This window comes from Micropterus salmoides, unplaced genomic scaffold (assembly GCF_014851395.1).
Source record: "Micropterus salmoides isolate LMB-PRFRI ecotype aquatic unplaced genomic scaffold, ASM1485139v1 Ms_hic_scaffold_11, whole genome shotgun sequence".
Lineage (NCBI taxonomy): Eukaryota > Metazoa > Chordata > Actinopteri > Centrarchiformes > Centrarchidae > Micropterus > Micropterus salmoides.
The window spans coordinates 1580837-1603947 of record NW_024040152.1 but is presented as its reverse complement, the minus strand read 5'-3'; the positions used below and the strand labels follow the sequence as shown (position 1 = coordinate 1603947).

Here is a 23111-nt window from a genome sequence, read left to right as displayed (position 1 = left end):
CATTACCTTGTTTTAATAACTAAAAACTAAATCAGAAAATGTTTTGGGGATCCAATCTCTGACTATTTCCTCGGTTTCTTCACTATTTGATCTTTTGTTGTGTTTTCTCTCCCTGTCTTTGTCTCTGTGGATGTTGAGAGTACGGTTGTGTTTATAGTTTTTTGTTTTGCTTTGCCTCCTCAGGTCTCCTGGCATCTCTACAGAGCACGCTCAGTAACCCGTCCCTGCAGTCATCGCTAAGCAACCCCAACATCCAGTCATCGCTCAGCAGCCACTCCTTTTCCAACTCTTTGAGCTCCGCCTCCCTGCACTCGTCGCTCAGCAACCCCTCGCTGCAGTCGTCCCTCAGCTCCTCCCCCTCCCTGCAGTCCTCCCTCAGCAGCCAGTCACTGCACTCCTCACTCAGTAACTCCTCCCTCCAGTCGGTGTCCAGCAGTAACCCCAGCTACAGCAGCGGCGTGGGCGGATCCAGCTCCTGCTCCTCTTCCTACTCGCCGCTGCTCAGTGGACAGGGTCAGCCATCACTCAGCACGTCGCCGCGGAGGCGAGCACAGCTCTCCCCGCTCATCCTGCCCATGGGAGGGGAGTCACGGAGGCACCACTCCAAACAGTTCTCCCCGACCATCTCCCCCACCCTGTCCTCCATCACACAGGTAACAACTACACATTAATCCCCATCAGTACAAACACTGCAGGCCTGTTAAGCTCACAAAGTCACATGTCTGTTTATAAAGTTGAGAGAGACATTTTTAGCTTATCATAGAGTCAGTGTCAGAGCATCCTGTGTAAATACCACAGCGGGGGCAGGCTAGGTCATGCCAGATGTGTTTTCTCCCTTGAATCTGTCTGGAACTTTATTTAAACCTTTTAGTATATAAAATTCACTCAAGACCAGTGTTGGTCTGTACTGTAATAATATTAGTTTTTCTAGTAACGTGTAGCGTAACGGATTACTGTTTCCAAAGCAGTAATAATATTGCAGTTATTAATCCACGTAACGCTGCATTACTGCGTTACCAGAACACAACTTGTTTTGTTGTCCTTGACGTGTATGTGCGACTGTGTGGCAGGTCAGGGGCAGTGGAAGTCAAGGAGCCAGACCTTATGTTGTTCAGATCAGCTGTTAGCCAAAAAGCTAAAGGAAGAATGGAGACTGAGGGAAAGGGGCTTTCTTTCCACAGCTGGAAGTTTTACCATTACTGTGTCAGAGTCTAAGATGCAAAGAACATTGTCGTCGTTGCTGGTCTCACAAAGTTTACAACCGCGAACAATTCTACATCTAATTTATTGAAATATCTGCTAAAGGAGCACAGCAAGGAGAAACTTTTAGAGTGATACTCCGGCTGTTGCTGCCAGTGATGCTTGGACTCGTCGGGGGAGAGTGGCGTTAATGTAACGTTTTAAGTTCTGTTAAACACTGAATACTGCTCTTATAAAAGCTTGTGCAGAAAAACAAAAGTAGGCATTGACTTGCTTTCTTTTTTTATTTCAGCCAGTGACATTATATTTTTTGTAAAAACATACTTCTTGCTGCCCTTATGAATATACTAATATAATAATAATATACATAATAATATACTTGCAATGTTTTTTATTTTGTTAAATACTGCGTAGCATCATCTGGTCTGAGAGGCTGAAGTGTTTTCAGTTTGGCTGTTTGTTGACTCCTCAGGTTCATTATTGTTCCAGTAAAGTGGATTAATTTTTAAAATGAGCTGTTGAACAGGCTGTCCATCACTTTTTAGGAAGGGGCGGGGCAAAGACTCATGAAAGTAATATAGTAACGTAACTACTTACTGTTAAAAGCCAGGAATAAGTAAGTTTTTAAGGAGTAATAAGTGAAAAGTAACTGCTTAGTAACTTGCCCAACACTGAATATTTTAGTAGAAGAACTCAGTCAATAACACAGTTCTGCCAGGAGGTTCTGATCTTGTTCCTCCCGAATGCATATTTTTCACACATGGTTGCAGTGTGTCTACTTAACATTGTCATTCTGTTTCTGAGTATTGTAATTTTACTGTTATCTCTGAATACAAGATGTCTATCATATGTCTGTCCATTGTGGAAAAAGAATTCCTCTTCTGTTGCTCTCTTTTTGGAGTTTTTGCCAATCCAGACTAGCCTTTGAGGTGCTATATAAATCAATTTGGTGTGTTTCTGCCGATTCCACAGAATCAATTTCAAACTGCAGATAAGATAATTGTTAACCTCCTGTTGGGCGATATAATAAGATGCTGTAAGATGTCAGAGATTTTTCGGCTGCTGAAAATAGTCGTAGTTCTGCTAGCGGGCAGAACAATTTTGGGATTTTACATTGAATTTGTGCTTATGATGTATCTTTTTTTCTTTGTCAGGCATTTAAATGTAGATGCTCCAGAGTTTAAATTGTATTTCCCTAAATATGCAAAGTGTGAAGGCTCCCTAACTAATCCAACACAGACAAAAAGAAATCTAGTATGTAGCAGAAGAGTGGCACTAACATCTAACCCCATCCCTTCCCCCTACAGGGCGTCCCTCTGGACACCAGCAAACTCCCTCTGGACCAGAGGCTTCCTCCCTACCCACTCAGCCAGTCCCACCAACACCAGCCGGGCTCCCACCAGCCTCTTCCCGGTCTGCCCGGCTCCCAGCCCGGCCAACAGCCCGGCCAGCACCACCACCAACAACAGATGCTCCGCCTTCAGCAGCCGCGGCCCAACGCTCAGCAGCAGCAGCAACATCAGCAGCAACATCAGCAGCAGCAGCAGCAGCAACAACAACAGCAGCAGCAACAACAGCAACAACAGCAACAACAGCAGCAACAGCAACAACAGCAGCAGCAGCAGCAGCAGCAGTCGCAGTCCATGCAGCAGCTCCACCTGCAGAATCTACGCAACACACACAACCAGCACATGCAGCAGCACTTTGGAACGGTAGGCCTGCTGGGTCAAATGAAAGGAGATGAGATTGTCCAGATTAGTAGATTACATGGATTAGATAAAGATAGATGCATTTGTTCAACATACAATACATAACGCTCACCTGTGCAGTTCAGCTTACACAGCGATTACTGTGTGTGTGTTTTGTTTTTGTTTTTCAGCAGCAACAAAGGCCGATGGGGCAGCACGGTAACGTGGCGAACACGCAGCTGATAAAGAACGAGAGGGCGATGGATCAGTGCGTCCAGAGCTCCTCGTCCTCTCAGTGTCACGTCAAACCAGAAACGGAGCAGCAGAGAGCCGACGGCCTCCCTCAGCTCCAACAAATCAGCCACAACCTGGCCACCGACTTCTACAATGTAAGTCACCACAAAAACATGCACACTTGTTGACCATCCCAGCTCCACTCAGTAAAAAAACAACAGTCCTGATAGTGCTCCCTAGAGGCTACAGCATTTATTACAGCCGTAACATGAAAGAGTTGGACAGGACAAACAACACACTGATGATTTATCTAATCTAGAGTCTTTTCATGGCAACCTGCCCATTAGATTTTGATTAAAAAGTGAGAATTTTAACCTGATAGTGATTTAATAGGAAAGGTCAACGGGGTCACCAAACAAACTGAAATTCATGCTCTGTTGGGCCAGGAGCATCGACAGCAAATATCGGTGTCCATCAGGTAATTACTGCTCAGGATACCTTGTCGAGAAGCAAAGTGTTGGTCATGAGGAAGTGTGCTGTGATGGTGGAGCTGGAGGAAAGTTCAGGAGGTCACCCAAATCAGTAGGGTTCATCATCTGAGGAGCAGGAAAGTCCTTGTAAAGAAAACGCACGGTTATGTGGCCGGTTTTTATGGTTGTTCAGATTTCTTTATTAGGACTCAAGTGTTCGTCGGAAGGATAGATCATGAGCACTGTACAGCACCACATTAGGGCTGCACGATATTGGAAAAAACTGCCATTGCAATATTTTTCTTTTTCTGCGATATTTATTGCGATATGAAAAAATACAGGAATTTTCACCAGATAGAATTATTGGGGATATAGTAGTTGCTTTTTCGGTCCACTGTTTCGGTGGTTTTCTCGTCCTCTTTGGCTTATTTTCAAGTTGTTGTCAACAACTAACAGGGCCTGCTTCAAGCAACGAAAAAAGTTGAGGTGTTTGAGTTCATTTGATTTTCTTGACATCGCCTGTCCTGTGATGTGACTATTGCGCATGGGTACATTGCGATGACTATGCTGAACCAATATATTGTGCAGCCAGAGCACAAATTAACATAACAATAACACACCATTTTACTCCTCCCATATCAGGACAGGTGAAGGCAGGGCTCTTGGTCTCCTCATTGAGACACCTTGTTCAGGGCTGCTTTGGCTGCAGATACCAACCACTGCCCCTCAGGGACCTGTACCTGTGTCCAGAAGGTAGCAGGAGAGGTTGGGTGTGGGCTGACTTCTTATCTTGGCGGCATTGTTGATTTATCATCTAATAATCTAATAATGTGAGAGAATTCAACTCCCTCATTTTATGTCAGTGAGACCATAACGTTGTAAAAAAACTAGAGGATGACGGTGGGTAAAATAATTGCCGCCATGATAACTGTCCAGAGCATTAAAATGATTTCTTATATTAGAACCAGTGCTTGAAGTGGGCACTTCTCACAAGCTGCCGGTCCTCCTCCCTGCCCTCCATATCAGGGTCTCTGGGCTCTATGTGACGCTCACCTGTTTCTGTTCTCATCTGCCTGCTAATCTCTGTTGGTGGAGACACAGGAGAGAGAAGCTCAGGTGCCTGTCATGCAGCCGTGTGCAGAAAGTAGCTCTCATCAGCCTGGATTTGGCGGAACATTAAAAAAGGTTGACAGCCATCGATGCCATTTATACTGCGGGACATGTAAGAATCAGAATCTCCCCACCACTTTTTAAAGGCATTTAAATGTCCTAAAGAATAGCAACAAGAAATATTAACTAACAGAAGAAAATGCTTTGAGAAAAGGTTTATTTGCACAATAAGAACACATGCAATGCAATTTCAATATAGAAGAAACAAATGCGCATTATCCAAAAAAAGTAACTAATTCTTAATAGTTTTACAATATATGAACCCTTATTTTCTCACCACTTTTCAACACAAGCATATACACACACACCAACATGTGAATGGAATACACGTTTATTATCTTTCTGTTTACAAATGGCTGAAAAAGCTTCTTTTTCTAGCAGAAAATATTTATTGATGTGCAGTTGTTTGCATGTTAAGTTGTTGAGACAGTAATCTATTTTATTAACACAATCCATTTTTTAAGTGTCGTCTATACAGGAAATGGATCTACTATTCAAATAATTTTCAAAATCTAAATATCGGCTCATGAATCAGCTCTTTTTAAATTTAATATCGGCATCGGCCTTCATGAGTTGTATTAATCTAGTGGTTGACCAATAGGGGTTTTTCAATGGCTGATGTTGATATTTGAAGAAAAGGCTGCAGATGGCCGATATAAAATGCCGATATCAAAACCCAGAGAAGTCCTGGATAATCCCATTATTCAATGCAGAGTGTATAATCTGACAGACATGTTATCTCAGCAGTAATGTGTTGTGTCAGATAGAAGCTTTATTAATGAATGAAACAGAAACATACTTTGGGTTCTGCTGTAGATTTCAGAGCGTGCCTGGTGTTTAAGGGAGAGCGGGGTTCAGTTTGTCAGATGTCATTCAACCGCATTATATTTAAACACTAGCCAGTAATGCTGTTAGATTAGAGCTGCTGTCATTCAGGAGAAACATGTCACATTTAGAAAAGACACCAGTGACAGAGGACATTTAGGGCTCCAAACCAACTTTTTTTACCACCTTCCCAAAATTCACAATTGGGAGCACCAACATCGTTCACCAGCAGCTCACTGACAAGGCTGCTGCAGATGTGTCTGCAGAAACCTCCTGTTTATCTGCGTTGTGAGTGCAGGTATCGGCCCGATTAATCGGCCGACTGGTCTATGATTAATTTAATCGATACCCATAGGAACATGCCCACACCATCACTGCCCTCCTTTTTTTATGTAGTGCTGTCACAATACCAGAAATATAGTAGTCGAGACTGATACCAGAAAATTTAATACATTTTCATAAATTTTCTTAACATCTCTCATGTGTGAAATGTTTAATGATGTTTATATTTATACAGGCAGTGGTTTAAGATTTTTATAAATGAATTGAAATGAAATGGATCGTATTGCACTTTTCAGACGGACCCTAACTCCTCCTACAGTACATGAGCGTTCTTAGAGCTGCAAACTGCATCGTCATCTTTGGTGATTTAGAGTTGATCAAAACTATGAAACGTCTGCCTGAATTAGCTCTCCAACAGATTCCAACACTGTGAGAAATCGAGGCTTTTATACGGAGCTGTTGAAGGAAACGGTAGCAAAATTTCCCTTCACCCTGTTTCCACACACGACACTTTTCTATCTGACCAGTTGAGGTGGAGCAGTCTCTGCAGATGCACTTGTCGCTGTCTTCCAGATGTTGGATCTTTGGTACTTTATTAATATCAAACATGCAGTCTCCGTTTGGCCAACTGTGAGGGAACACAGAGGTCAGAAAACACTATCTTAACAAAGGACGCCTCATCACAGGTAAACATCAAGGTGTATGTTCTAGAGCTTCTGGGTGTTTGACTCCAGATTCAACAACAACAACCAACTAAACTTCATAACTTTAATCTGTTTTGGTCTCTTACAAAAACAAGTAATTTGCAGATGACTTTGCACTATCTTTAGTAAGTGGTAATGTCGTGTTGGGTTAGCTGATTGAATCATCTTTATTTGGCCGTGCTCAACAGACCAGTCAGACACATTCATTTCTGATTATCGGTCCTGCATTTATTGTTGATGTGTTTGTCTCAAACGTATTGATGTTGTGGTAGATGGTCATACACATGTATAGACCATTACACAATTATGTGTTTGTGGGTGCCACTTAGTAACATGAGCGCATCCTCCTGCTGGTTTAGCTTAATCTTCTCCTAGAGTTTCACTGCTTCGTATTAAAGGATTCATTTTAAAGACGGGGCGCTAATTTGAAAGTATGCACTTGTCCGATCGATGTCATGTCTCGGGATCAGAGGTGTAGGTGTCACACTGTGTGTGTGATGTAATGTTGAGGTGAAATGAAAGGGTAACAGCACCTGATGCTACATCTGCAGGTCCGCTGAGTGGAAGTTATTGTGTAGTGAGAGACTGAGATATCATCCATTCAGCCAACACTCACCAGGAGGCATCTTGGCTTCTGCAGACATCAGAGATTTACCTGGAATTAAAAAAGCATGTTGCTACACAAGTTGTTTAAACATAGAGATTAGACTGTTCTTCAGACAAAACGTGATTTATACTGCTTAGAAGTCTTCAATCTTTTGTGGGTCAACACACATTGCAGGGTGATTTGATAGAATATATTTCCCACCTCATCTGTGTGAACTCTGGAAAGGTAGTTTATGAAAGACGATATCCCTTTACAAGATGTTTGTTGGTTGACTTGTCATGACATGCATGTATTGGTTCAGGTGCAATCTAACTATCTCGGTTAATCCTCCCAAAACACCAATTAAAGCCTCAATAACTCCGTTGAAAATGAAGCCATAGGGTGAGAGAGAAGGGCTCGGCAGAGTGAAACTGAAATCACTTTACTTGGTCTTACTTACTAAATAAAACAAAATGCAGATAAAACTCAGTTAGTGGCCACACAGAGGATTTCACGTACTGCTGAATCGCCCAGAGTGAAAATATCAATCATGTTTATTGGGTTTTACAAAGGCATACAAGTCATCAGAGCATTATAAAAAGTGAGATTATATACTTGAATTTAATACAAAGAGATAACAGGGTCAGTGTACATAGTGCATAACAACTTATGACAGAGACGACCAAATGAACATAAAAATGCAAGAACAGATAGAAAAAGAAGAGAAGAGACGAGAAGAAGAAGAAACCAAAAACGGACCAGCTGACAGTAAACAGTGTCCATAACAGAAACTAAAAGATGATCAGTGCTGCAGCGAATCATTGACAACCAACCCACCTCAGCCTCTCTCAACCACTAACGCCTCAATCAGGAGTAAGTGGGAAATTTATCCTCTTTAATAAATTGAAAAAACGGACCCCATATTTTTTTAAGAAGCTCTTAATGAAAGTATACGATGGAAGTGCTGCAGATTTCCAGTTGGTCAATAGTAATGTTCTAGCCAGTAATGTGATAAAACGCATCCTTTTTGGGTGTAGAGGTGGAAGGCAACCGTTCCCCCATTTATGTCCGAGGTTTTATACATCAAAAAATATAATTATTCCGACACCATATGAATGCACCATCAGTTACCGCTCACCACTCCCTTTGCAAGTGCGCAGGAGAAGCTACAGTCTTCTTACTTTTTTAAACCAGACGACCACTACTAATACTACTACTACCTTTTTTTTTTTACAATACTACTACTACTTTTTTCTACTAGTACTACTTTTTTTTTTTACAACTACTACTACTACTTTTTCTACAACTACTAAAACTACTACTTCTGCTTTCTCTTCAACCATATTCACTGTAGTGATGAAACTCGCTCTGTAGAGCAGTTTGTCCGTTTGGGCTACTGTAGAAACATGGTGGCGCAACATGGTGGCGCAACATGGTGACGTCCATGTAAGAGGACCTGCGGTATATGTAGATAGAAATGTCTCATTCTAAGGTAATAAAAACAAAATGGTTCATTATGTAATCTTTATACACCACTGAAAACATAGTTTCCATAACTAACTAATGTTATTGCATTTCTGTCAATAGATCCTCAGAAATATTACACACTGGACCTTTAACATTGAGTAAGACCCTGTCTTACTCAATGTTAAAGTCTTCTGAGTAAAGAGTAAGTCATGTGTAAGACCATGCACAGAGGATTTGTGTAAACGTTCAAACCTCCTCTGGTATTACCTCCCCCAGATCTTCCTCCCATAGGGTCTTATAAGAATTTAACAACTCTCTATATAAAATATTTAAGTGCTCAAGTATGTTTCATCTGAAATTTAGTTGGCATTTTTGCTTCATACTAGCTACATGTTAGAGAAAACATCCTGTAAGAGGATAGAGAGACAGCACTGAAAGACCTATAAACAATAAAAGCAAAATTCCAAAAGAGAGAACAGGAGGGAAACACGTCTTATCATGGCTGTAACCAAGACTTCTTTTTGATGTTTTCCAGGACGCCTTGTTGAACTCCCTACTGGACGACCCCTATCTGAATTTCCAGCTCACAAGCAAAACCAGCCAGCAGGTAACAGAGCACCTTCACCCGATGTCATCACAAACTGTAAATAACACTGGCTGCAGGGAGCATGACGTCACCCACTGCTGTCTGAACTGATCATTTGAAACCCAGTAGCTTGTTTTTACAGCTGAGGGAAGAGCCCGGCCACCAATATCAGTTTCATTTTGTCTTTAGTTGCTGTTTTAAAATGAAACGGGGGCATCTCGTGGCCGAGGGGGTCGAGGCGCCGGCCATGAATCCCAGTCTATGCTCACACTGCAGACCCTAATGGTCAAATCCGATTTATTTCCCAGCACGCTGTCATACAAAAGTAAACGTAGTAAAGCTAACCCTCCTGTTTTTCATTGCCCTCTCCCAGTTTCCTGTATTTCTCCCTATTTATGACAGATGTTCACAACTTTTTGTCCATTTTTACAGTGCGTATAAGCCCCACAACTCTCTCTGAAGTGACATGCACGTGACGCAGAATTGTGACGACAGTAGCTGTAGAGTGACTTCAGAGTCACATGAACTCTGATCTGACTGTCCAGACTGAGGTCGCATTTCAAAAAATCCGACCTGTATCTGATTTGGACCACAAACGAAAGTGGCCGAACTAGAAAACATCTATGTGACTTGGGCTGTTTATCACTGTTAGAAACAAATCAGACCTGTTGCATGTCATTCCCATTTGTCTCTGCACCAGCATAGTTTTTTTCACATTCAAGTCACATAAAAGCAAACATTTTTATTAGCCTGGATTTTAAAAAAAAAACATGAGAAAAGATGTGTCAGTTGCCACCTAAAGGCCATTTTATACTTCTGTGTCGAGTCTACACTGTAGCCTACGTGTGTAGCCTACGCCAAGCAATCGTGATCATTTATATTTGTGCGTCGGTGTCTACGTCGCTCTGCAATTACACCGCCAAACACCAGTTGCTGGTGGGGTTTCTATGTTCCCCTGTAATAGCGTTCTGCAGCCTATCCGGCTTACTTTTGTCGTGGTTTAGACTAATAGTGAAACAAGTCATTTCGCAGGGATTTATTTACCGTTTTCTTGCAGCTTCTTCTCACAATGTAATTCAATGGGAAAATGTCTGGTTTGGCCGCTAGTAAAACTGGCTCCAGTTCACAGAGCACTTCCTGTGGGGCTTGCAGGAGATGCAAGGCTACGAAGCCGAACAATCACAGTTCACAGTGGTCTGTGTCGCTGCAACATATGGTTACACTTTGCGGGGGGTGCGCTTCAGACTATGGTGCAGATTTGAAGTATAAATCAAGTATATCAAGTATAAATTGGCCTTTAGGTAGCTTTTTGGAAGAACTCCACTACTGAAAGAAAGGTGTTGGTGAGCCTGCGAGGCGTGGCGGGGTGTTCTGGTGCGTTGCTATCAGACAGCATACTAACTGCTGGTCCCAAACAAATGGCTTTTGGGACTTGCGTGTGTTGTACTGTGATAGGAGAGTGTTTTGCTAGCTGGATGTAGTTGGATTCCCCTCGACACACAGCAGTGAAACTCCTGCATGGAAGCTGGATTTTGTTTTATGCACAGAAAGAACAAGAGCAGCACCTACTCTACTGTTTGAATTGCAGACACAAGGTCACAACAGGTTAAAGTCCTGCCTACTCACTGGTTTTTACGCTGTTTATTTTTACAAATGTTTCATCGGACATGCTGGCTTCATCTGAGCATCAGCTCCTGTGGTCCCAGAAGCAAAATGTACGATGTGGGAGGAGGAAGGGACTTTCAGTTGGAGGAGAGGCGGGGCCTAACAGGAGCTCTCACAGCTTCTTGTGTAGTTTATAGTGGTTCAGTCTGTGTTTACTTTGGTCTTTATTGGTCTTTAATTGGCTCTAGTTTGCCTCAAGTTATTTAGACCCTCTCATACCAGATAATCTATCACGCCTAATACCGGAGCCTTTTTATTCTTGTTCTTCTAAATCTAACATAAGCCCAAGGCCAACTTGGAATATGTACGGAAATTCCAAGATGAAAATCTGATTATTAGCCTCGTGTTAGGGTGATTCTTTACTTTTGTATCGCAGCACGTGTCAGACAGACTGTACGCAAGAGCTTCAGTGAAAATCCACATCATAACCACATTTATTTCCTGCCTTAACGTTGGATCTGCTCTTCTGCTCCAGTTCACAGCAGAGAACCAGGGTGACTGCATGTCTCTGAACCACAGCGGTCTGGGCAGCGGCACCACTGACAAGAACCAGTTCCCCTCCAACACACAGGGGCCCCTGGACATGCAGGACCCCGGGGACCAGCAGCTCCTCAACAACCAGAACCAGAACTACAGCTGCGGGGAGGGACGACACAACGTGCCCAACATCATCCTCACTGGTGGGTAATCAGCTTTTGTTCAGTGTGTCAGAGTTCAGACTGTTAGAAATCTTTCTTTACTAGTACTGATACGATACCTGAGCTTCAGTACCAATACCAAAACAGGACTTTTTTTCAAACCTTATTTTAACAATGATAAACATGTTAAGTTCTTAAATATTAAGCTGCTGTACAAGAAAATAGTCTAAAACTGGCAAATGTTGTCAAAGTCAACAAGATTAAGTGTGACCAGACATTTTGTTTGGTACCATAAAAAGTATGTTGTTCAATGTTCATTTTATTTTTGCAAACTTTTGAAATTAAAGGGGAAACCAAAAAGAAACACAGAGGGGCTTAATCACGGCCTTTAAAGCAATGTAAAACAGTAGGTTGAAGTGAAACCGATAAAAACATGAAAAGATAACAGTTAAAGAGGATGTTTGGGGAAGTGAAAACTAGCCGAAGCGGATCTGCGAATTCCATAGAAAGACCTGACATCATTGTAAGACAGAGTTCCCCTTCTCAACTGTGTTGTTTAATCAAAATTACATACTTAAAAATAAAAACATAATATCATGCAGTTTAAGATGAGGTCCAAAGCTTGAAATAGTTTGTGACTAGGGCTGGACATAACGATTATTTTTCAAGACTAATTTTATGTATTCTAAAGAGAAAAACGTTGCCTATTACTCGATTAACATACCAATTTATCCAAAATAAATATCAAAAACATGTCTAATCAATAAATCAATGTTTTATTCAATCATGGGCTACTTCAAACTTTAAATGTTTGTGACATGGGTTTATTTCAATATTGAGTAATGCAGTATAATAATCAAATACATCAGTGTGGGGCAAAGAAAACAACTGAAACCATTCACAGACTGTGCAGACAGTCACAGATCGTCTTTAATGTTAGATTTAACTGTTTGCTCGCCCGTACGTGGCCATTAAATAAACAGAAAACGTGAAACGGCCGAACGTTAGATGACACACGGTGTAACGTTACGTTACCATGACAGCAGCGGGGCAGAAATGACTTTTAACATGAAGGCGATGAAGAAATCCATTTTAACGGACTACGTGTCCTCGTGCTGATAATGTGCCGTGCTCGTGTGGAGACAGAAAGCGAACAGGATTTGCGGTGCTGCCGTCAGTGCACCGGGATACTTTCGCTTTCGGTTGTGAACACTTATCATTATAATTCGGGAGAAATGTGACCCGTGAGAAGACAATAAAAAAACAGGAGTCTCCCGTGAGCTAACCAAAGCTAACCTCTGTTGCTCTGTGTTTACAGCGTGCTGCTGATTGGGACGTTGTGTTATTCTTCTACGCATGCGGGTCACTTTCAGGCCGCGGACAGTTCACTGGATTCTGATATGGGCCACATTTAAGCAATGATGTGAACTGTCAAACAAAAAAAATTGGATCTCAAAAAAAAAAACTTAATTGAGCATTAAGGCTTGCAGTCTGAACGTAGTCTTTAACAGGAACATCTGACATTGTAATACTATACAAATGCCAGAAAATAGGAAAAAGCATAATAGGTCTCTAGTGAGCCACAGACATAACGTACTGTGTTAGATTGGACGTGCCCTCGAGAGTTTTTCGTATCATTTGGAATTAATCATGTTTGCGTTTTGAAAAGCAACTCTGAGAACGTCAACGCTTGTTAATGTATTCTGACGATAAACAGAAGAACGTAAAAATGAACCTCAGTTTCATCAATAACAACAGATTTCAACCCTGTTTGCATAGCCCTGAGACGTCATGCTGTTTTCCTTGTCTAACTTGTCCGCACTCCTCACCTCCCTGCAGGTGACTCCCCACCGGGTCTGTCTAAAGAGATTGCCAGCGCTCTGTCTCACGTCCCCGGCTTTGAGATGGATCCCTTCTCCCTGGACGACCCGCTCAGGATGGACCCCCTGTCTCTGGACATGCTGGACGGCGACTTGATGCTCGCTGACCCGGCCGTGGAGGACTCCTTCCGATCCGACCGTCTGAAGTGATCCCTGCTCCAGGAGCTCGGTGGGAAACGGCCACCCGGACGGAAGTGGAGAGAACCGGGATCAGCGTCGCTCCCCCAACCAGACGGTCTGCAGAGCGAGGTTTGGAAGTAACTTGGGAACCTCTTTTATGTCAGCAAGGAAGTCTTTGTGAGAAGGACCTGAGATTCCTGTCGGATTAAACTAAACGAGAGGGGGGAGTTTTCCGTCTAAGGCACTTAACTTGAAAACGCTCTTGCAATGCTTGAAGTCAAGAAAAAAACCAAGATGCTTCTTTTTTTCGGCATTAGCTTGTACGAGTCTTACCTGCATGCTAATGAAAAATGCACTTGCGCAAATGCAAACACGCAGGAATAAACCGCCCACCTGAAGTCGGCTTTGTGTAAGAAAACCGTCTGTAAAAACCAGCAACGCTTGGAAAGTCTTGAAAAAGCATTATGCATCCCAAAACATGTGGACCCTCGCTGAGCTTTCTGACTGTTTTCTGATCCATCCGGCGGCCATGTTGGTCCTCGCTCCACAGGAAAAACAACGTGTTTATTGGTTTGGAAATGTCATTAGGTTAGGAAATAACCACCAGTGAGAGGCCAACACTCCTATCATCCACTTTGACAGGAACCTAGCCATGATTTAGAGCTTTTTATATTTTTAAAAAGTGGGCAGTCACAGAGATTCTCCTCAGAAGAACTGGTCCGTACTCAGATGTATAAATCAAAAGAAATTATAGTTATTACATGAAAAGCAGGTTAAAGGTTTGGGATAAAGCCCTCTCAGGAGTGTGAACAGTGCTTAAAACCCCCCTAAATATGCTGCTTCTTTTCAAGACTTGCTTAAAAGTAATCATAATGTCAGCCCATCATTTAAAGTGTCTAATTAAAACCGCTTTAAACTGCTTAAATAATCCTGTGATCACATAGGACGCTTTCTTCAAATCGACTTACTCATTACTTTTTGGAGTCACAATAATATTAGCTAATATGGTTTTGTCTTTGAAAAGCAATTGTTTCTAAAACATTTCTGTGGAGAGACTGTAAAAAAGAAAATCCAAAGCTGCATTTGGTAAATTTTATCTGTAGGTCAGCGGTTTTAAAGGAATTGTAAGATGAAAAACAAAACATCATAGAAGAACAAACATTTTTACTTACACAAAATTGTATTTTCTTTTGACGTCTCTCACATCTTCCCAAACTTGAACCTCTCAGAACTCTCAAACTAACATTTGCAGCATTCAGCAAAATAAGCCTCCTATCTGATCACAGATAATCAGTTAATCATCTTATAGTTTCCACATCGCTGCCAGCTAGACAAGTATCACTGTTAAAACTTTCTCAGAGAGTTTATTTCAATGAGCCGCAGAGTGAAGTCTGAAACACGCTGCCAACGTATGACTGTGTGTGCAGTAAGAGGTATGCTTTTATTTTTAAGTACCTCTGACATTTTTTGGTAAACCCTCCAGGATGTGTTTAGCCTAGTTTCCCAAATCTCTCTGCGTCACAAAAACGCTAAGACAAGCGCTTGTACCTTTGCAGCCTCGTTTCTGATCCGAAACTGTGGTTCAGTGTGTTTCAGCCTTGTGTGCCTGCTGCCGTCACTTTTAGTCTCGTCCACATCCCCTCTATCAGAGAAAAGTTAACGGCCTCGGTAAAAAGACGAACGCGCCGATCGGATGCACTTGCTTGTTGTCAGATGTGGATCAGCTTTATTTTTAAATAGAAAAATTATGCATTTAATGATGAAACTGAATGTGTTGTTGTCGCGAGAGAGTGAGGAACGGATCAGTATCAGATGGGACGCAGGGTTTCTATACACCTCAGGAAACAGAAATCACACAGAGGCTTCTTTCAGTGAGTCGTCTTCAAATCCAGTCTAGATGTTGATTTGTGTAGGAACCCTGAGTTCACGATTCTGCATCTTTCCCCCACTGAAATGTTTGTACGACGGCCACAATCACCCCTCAGGCTTGAGCTTTATCGCCCTTTTCAGGTCAAGTTTTTAAAGGGCAATTCCCCCAAAAAGTCCCAAAGGCTAAATAACTTGTGTGCACAGATGTGCTATCTAGGGCTGCAACTAGTGGTTCTTATCAATTAATCTGCCAGTTATGTTCCAAAGTATTTGATTAATGATTAAAATAGAGAAAAATGTCATGTCTCAGAGTACGAGATGATGTTTTGAAACATCTGGAAGGATTGATCGAATATCAAAATAGTCGCAGAGTCATTTTCAGGTCAGTCGACTTCTTGTTTCCGCTCTAGATCTAAGAATGCTTGCACAAGAGGATTCGTTAATGAACAGAATATGAACTTGCAACTATTCTGATAATTGATTACATTTTTTTTTCTTGCACATTTATTTGTTCTTGCTTCACAAATGTTTTGCTTCTCTAAATCTTCTGATCACATAATCATTCACTTTACAAGTGAATCGTTTCGGGGCCGTAACGAAACATTTCTCACTGTTTTTGGACAATTTATCGACCGAGCATGAAATGGATAAAGTAATTGGCAGATTAATCTGTAATCTGAATAATCCTCAATTGCAGGTCACCTTGGTTGCACCAAGCAGTAACGTCACGGTGTCTTGAGGTACACCTGTGCATCACTGCAGCAAGGTGGTGTTAAGTCACTTCCTGTGTCGCCATCAGACTTTAACTTTAAGTCCTCTTTAATGAAATCTCTACAAAATAAAGAAAAAACTTTTTGTCTGTCAGCGGAATTGCCCTTTAACCCCAGTCACTGTGATTGACAGCCCTTAGCCCTGCTCCCTCTCTACCTGCACTTGCTGCACCTGTGTTTTCAACCCCCTCCCCGGGGGACCGGAGCATAGCAATGTATTTTTATGTAACAAAAAGGTAAAAAAAAATCATATTATTAATATTATTCTGACTATATAAAGAAGTTTTTATTTTTTAATCCAAAGTGGTCTAAATCTGTATGTATATAATTTCTCAGATAACAGAATATCTTTAAAACAAAATAAATAACAATATATTTAAGATGAGAGAAGAAGAAAAAACAGCGTGTAGAAGTTTGAAGCTTGAAGTCGGAGAGTTTTTGAACAAGAGCTTGTGAATAATGAAATTAGCTGCATGTGTCTTGTGTGAGCTTTTACAGTGTGTTGTTTTCAAATGTTGTCTTGTGCCCCCACCCCACCCCTCCTCTAACCCCCACTCCCCCATTTAGAAGTATTGTTGTCAATCAGGGCCACTTATTGATTGTTTTCACAGTTTAAGAGTTAATGAGAGTTTGGGATCTTGTTTTTCTGTCCCTTCAATAACCAACAATAGAAAACTGGAAAACAGAAGTCATTTTTTTATCAATGTCTTTTCTTTTTCTTTTTTTTACTGCCTTTGGACTGTTTGGGGGTAAAAGAATTAAATCATCAGTTTCCGTTTCTCCTGACGCCCACCCAGTACAGCTGGGTTCCCCAACCTGTGGGGCCGGACCCCCATTAAGGGCCTCACGATAATTAACAGGATTGAGAGGGAAAAAAAGAAAATTGTTTATTAAATATTATCATGAAACATTATATATAGAAATATATATTTAAAAATTATTCAAATAAAACAAGAAAAACTAAAAACACTTTTTGTTTTTTGGACACATGCAACCAGTGGCGAGATTATCTTTCCCAACTTTATTTATTAAATTGATTTGTTTATAACAGCAGAAGTCAGAATTGAAGTCAGAATATTTTTATTATATTTATATCAGTCATTTTAAACAGCTGTCTTATTGTCTGAAACATTTAAAATTTGGGGAGAAAATAAAATAAAAAGTCCAAAATTGTAATTTCAGAAAACTGAATTCAGGTTGCCTATTTTCTATTTCTAACAGTTAAGAAGAGAACTTTAATTGATATGTATTTTTAATGGTAAAGTAAACTGATGAATGATCCATGGCTGTTGGCGGTGCCATACGTTTTTAAAAGGCAGTTCCTGGGTTTGGGGGTTATTGCAGGTCTGGGAAGTTATGGAAATCGGTTTTGGGTTTCCAGGTTTAACGTAGCCAAGTGGATTCAGAGAGAGGGTGAAGTCTGTAAAATGAAAACCAGGAGAGGTGAACGTTTATTGGATGAAGAGACAGTAAAGGTCGTATTCTGAGGTGAATTAACAACTGAAATAATTGATGTGCGTGAAGTTTGGAAGCTTTCAGACTGAAATGAGTCGTAGTGAGTGGGAATAAAGGTTTTTTTCCTCTCTCTGAGACCTTTGAACAGAAATGTATTTTCAAAACCATCATCCTAATGCTGAAGTTCAGAAGGATGTGGGTGGAGGTCATGATGAGGGATGTAGGAATGACAGTCACAACACGGATTTAGATCCAGCAGGAAGTACCAAGAACTGCAGTTCCCAGGCATGCAAACTCGTCTCCTTTCGGCAAAATTCGCTGTTTTGAAACCAAAATGGGTCACCTACGGGATTTTTGCAGATCCGATGAGAAAATATTTGATGGAGCTGGGTCGTCGGTTGGTTGGTTATCTACCCACTCCACTCTGGCACGAGCTTTGCAATGTATGGAGACCAGAGGCAGCACAGTGGGCTACATGTAATCTAGGCTGAAGTCAACAGTATAAAAACGTGTCGGCATCGGTGTTGTTTACACTGGGGCTTCATGTCCCCACCACTTTTTAAAATGGCTGATTTTGTCCCCACCACTTTTTGAAAGTATTTATTAAAAATGTTCTCAATAGCTTACAACAAGAAATGTTAAAGGAGACCTATTATATGACATTTCCAGCCCTATATTGATAGTTTTCACGTGATGTCACATTCCAATAAATACGCTCCCTTGGAGGGCAAAAAAGACGTTATATTCCGCTGCCTGCCAACCAGGAAGCAAGTGACATACTGTTACTTTGAGTTTGTTACTTTAGCGTTGCCAAAATGCTGGATGGTAGTTGTGCTTTCAGATGCACTAATCGAGGAGGAGACAATCCTGGGCTGGGTTAGGTGAGAGATTCCCCAGAAGGTAAAAGTAAACATTACCGCAGTCAAGCCGAGCGGCGGCAGGGACCTAGCGGTTTTTAATGGCAGAAATACAGCACCGGGTGCTGTATATGGATCGTAAGTGCCCAAAAGTTGCAGTCTGTGTCCATATCTATCTTTTTCTTCAGTTGAGAGGTGATTCAAATAAACTTTAACTGCTTTTGCAGCGTCTCTACGAGCGAGTCCGGTGTGAGTCGCTATCTTGTCACAATCTCTCGTTGTTTTGTCCTCCTGGTCACCGTGCATGTCACGTCATGTCATGTTTAGTAGTTCTGTAACTCCTGTGTGGCAGCTTTGCATGATTTAAAGTTCAAAAAAATTATTTTCTGTCTTATACTGGCTCTTCATGTATGCCTTCCTTTCAGCCTCTGTCTGAAACAAGCTGTAGCTGCTCCTGTCTCAAATTCAAATTAGCTTTATTGGCATGAATGTATAGCAGCAATATTGCCAAAGCTACATATAAAGTACATAAGGACAATTAATTTCATAAGTCTCTTTAAGGCCCCCCCTCTCAAAGCCCACTGTCTTCTGATTGGCAATTGTCTTATGTATTTACTAGGTTGCCACAGGGATAAATAACAAATGAAAATGCTTTGAGAAAAGTTAATTTGACTTTATTTATTTAACTTAAGCAAAAAAAGTAAAGCTACTAATTATAAAATGACCCCAAAACGTGCACACACCAGTCAGTAACTAACAACTTCTTGTCACAGTTTCTTTTTGGCCAGGTTTTCCATTCTCTTATATTTTTAATTGTTTGCATGCCTGTGATGGGAGAATTTTTCCCTGGAGTTTGTCTCCAGGAGCTGAGATGTCCCTGTATGTCAGTGTTTTTGGTTTCCTGTTTCTGTGCTGCCACGTTAGATTCATCTCATCTAGAAGAAAGTTTAAATGTGAGGATGAAGTTCAAGCAGGACGATAGATTTTATTTAGGGGGAACAATTAGCAGATTGGTGTCTAGTTTCAGTGTCTAGAGATCAGTCCTGTCGGCGCCGGCAGCCGACGAGATTAACATTTTAGGACGAACAGGTTTACTTTTTGGTGAATTAGGAGGTGATAAAAAGAGGGGAGGTCGCTTTGTGCAGCCATGTTGGATGAAAATGTCAGTTACAGTCAAGTCGGAAGTTTTTTGTTCTGTTGTTCAAATGCAGTCAGCTGGTGAAGCACTGAGTGGTCAAACGTCAAATTTAGTAGATCAGGTTGTAGAAGTTTCTCTAGTGGACAAAAAACGTCAGACTAAATAGCTTCATCTTACATGGTTTTTAAAAATAAAATAAAATAACTAAACTCGTACAGATGGCAGACGCCTGTTGGTTTACCTTTATAATATAAATGACGACAGCCAGGATTCAGACTGAGAACTGAGAACAGGAGTTAAAGAAAGTATTGGCTCAAGAGGAACAAATCCGTTTTAGACAGAAAAAATATTTTAATTTCAGTTAAAACTCTTTTAAAATTAACTCATGTTCATTTTAAAAACACCAAAAATGTATTTTATGCTCAGTCATTTTAATTACAACAGGTGTCATTAGAAGGTCAAAAGTTATATGTTTAAATATTTGAAGAAAATATCCCATAATTCACCCATTTGTATGTTTGTAACACTGAGTGTGTGTGTGTGTGTGTGTGTGTGTGTGTGTGTGTGTGTGTGTGTGAGTGTGAGTGTGAGTGATGCAGCTTGCTGTTATGCAATAAACCTGTTGTGAGTTAACATACAGTTCCAGACTCTGCCAGTAGGGGGAGCTGTTGACCAACGAGGTTGTGTGTGTGTGCAGACTAGGGATCAGTTAAAGGCCATATTTCATATTTTTTCACATTTTTTATTGATGTATGATATTAATTGCTCTCATATTATTAATGGTGGTGTTAGTTTTTTAGGCTCCAAGAGAATAAAATAAGCGCTCTGCGTCTTTTCGCTTTGTATTTTGTTCTCTTCAGATTTTTATTTGAACCTTGTAATGAATAACCAGGGAATGTTGTTGAGTGTGTTGTACATATGAATTATGTTTTCGAACCAGAGGTGCTTCTGAAGCTAACAGGAGAGATTTTTAAAAGAAACTGTACCTTTACATTGTTTTCCAGAAAAGAAATAAAACAAATGAAACCTGGAGCTGCTGCAGTCTGAGTTCTTCCTCCACCACCGTCAGTGTGCATGAAGATTAATCCAGTAAAGTTATGTAGATATATTTTAGCTTAATGTGTTTATATATGTGTGTTTTATATAAAAATGATTATATAAATATAATACAATGTAGTAAGTTTAATATAAATAAAGTATAGTTGTTAAAAATGTACAGTGCAGCTTTGTGTTTTAATAAAAATTGTCTTTGTATAAAATACTGCAGTGTGGTTTTATATAAATACACAGTAGTATAGTGTGTTTATGAAAATGTACTTCATTATAGTGATAAGTGGTAGGGATGAAACGATTACTGTTTTAACGGTAAACCATGGTAAAATTCCTGCCGGTTATTATTACCGTACACATTTTACTTACCATGATAACCGGGTCCGGTTAACCGCGCTCTTATAATCTCACGTTAAACGCTGTCCAGCGTCTCCCAGAAGCAGGCACGCATGCGCAGCATGCAGCGTGGGTTTGTTTGGGTCAATGACAACACGCCAAGATTTTTCAGTCACTCTGAAGTCCGGTCGTATTTTAGTTTTGATGACTGAAGAAAATGACCTCACAGTGAACGCGGGGCGAGCTAACTTTTAGCTGTGGTTTGTCTCTGACTTGCTAACAGCGTGGAAACTGAAGCTCTCAGTGTTGCTGCTCTTGTAAAAACGCTACACGTTGTTCTGCTGCTGTGTGCGTCGTGTGTCTGCAGAGTCTATTCGTCCGCTGCACATGAGAACACGTTACGCTGTTCAGTCAACCAACCAGCAGATCTAGAAACGCTACAGACTGCTCTGTATTTATGTCAGTTTTTGGGCTCATTGCACTTACAGTCACTGTCTTCTAAAGACTTTTGTTTTCATGTAATTGTCCACGGGGTCATAATATAAAATATAAAATCTTAATAATTTGATTTTCATATGTTTACAAAAGGTATTCGCTGTTTTAATTTTTTATGCAAAAATATGAAAAATGGCAATTGTATTTGTAGTTTTCAATATAAAACTTGTTGAAATGGTTTCAGTGTGTATCAGTACATTTTAATCTTTTTTGGCACATTTGTACAATACTGTGATAATACTGATAACCGTGATTATTTTGGTCACTATAATCGTGATATGAAATTTTCATATCGTTTAATCCCTAGTAAGTGGTAAGCTTAATGTGTGTTGTTTACTACATACTGTATATAAAATACACTATTGTTGTAAGAATACAATTGTAAAAATACAATAGTATTATTAATCTAAATAAATATAATCCAGCACAGTGGTTATATAAATATACTACAATGTAGTAAATTTAATACTAATCTAGTATAGTAGTTATGAATATATATTGCAGCAGATTGTTTTAAATATGAATACTGTATGCTGCAGTATAGTGGTAATGTGTCTAGATATATACAGTAAATAGCGCAATCTGTGTTTATGTGAATACACTACCATAATATTTACCATATATAAATACACTACATCAATAGTATGCTTACATAAATAAATATTTTATATAAATATAATACAGTATACTGATTAAACTGATAAATATACTACAAAGTCAGTTTAATATAAATCTAGTAGTTATAAATATATATTGCAGCTTAATGAGTTTGTATAAAACACTTCAGTTTAGTCTGTTTGTACTTCATACAAGCATACAATTTACCAAATATGTATACACTGCCACAAGAGTATGCTTACATAAGTATATATTTTACATAAATAAACTACCAAGTAGTCAGTTTAATATAAATCAAGTATAATAGGTATAAATATACAATGCAGCTGAATTCTTTTATATAAGTATACTGCAGTCAGTCAATCAGTAATGTATGTAGATATATACAGTATACAGCTTAATGTCTGTTCATGTGAATATACTAGAATAATATTTACCATATATAAATGCACAGTTCTGCAATAATAGTATGATTACATAAGTATGTATTTTGTATAAATATACTCCAATGTAGTGAATGTACATTTATATAAATCAATAATTACAGTTATAAATATATAGTGCAGCTTTGTCTTTTTATATAACTATACCCCAGTATAGTGGTAATGTGAGGAGTATGTGGCTCTCGCTCTCTCCCTCTCTCTCTCTAAATATAGAGAGCGAGAGATACACTGCTCAAAAAAATAAAGGGAAGACTGAATTGAATTGCACTAAAATAACACATCCTAGATCTGAATGAATGAAATAATCTCATTAAATACTCCTTTCTTTACATAGTTGAATGTGCTGACAACAAAATCACACAAAAATTATCAATGGAAATCAAATGTATCAACCCATGGAGGTCTGGATTTGGAGTCACACTCAAAATCAAAGTGGAAAACCACACTACAGGCCGATCCAACTTTGATGTAATGTCCTCAAAACAAGTCAAAATGAGGCTCAGTAGTGTGTGTGGCCTCCACGTGCCTGTATGACCTCCCTACAACGCCTGGGCATGCTCCTGAT

The 23111-nt window shown here is 40.1% G+C and overlaps 1 protein-coding gene across 1 annotated transcript in view; it reads left to right on the top strand.

Moving 5' to 3' along the window:
* LOC119896920 (CREB-regulated transcription coactivator 2) overlaps positions 1-13644 on the top strand; it is a 52292-nt gene extending 38648 nt beyond the window's left edge. Inside the window, 6 exon segments of the mRNA XM_038710352.1 lie at positions 184-653; positions 2508-2912; positions 3080-3277; positions 9162-9233; positions 11353-11557; positions 13355-13644. Coding sequence (XP_038566280.1) covers positions 184-653; positions 2508-2912; positions 3080-3277; positions 9162-9233; positions 11353-11557; positions 13355-13545 — 1541 coding nt within the window. The 3' untranslated portion in view covers positions 13546-13644.
* Positions 13645-23111: the final 9467 nt, after the last annotated feature.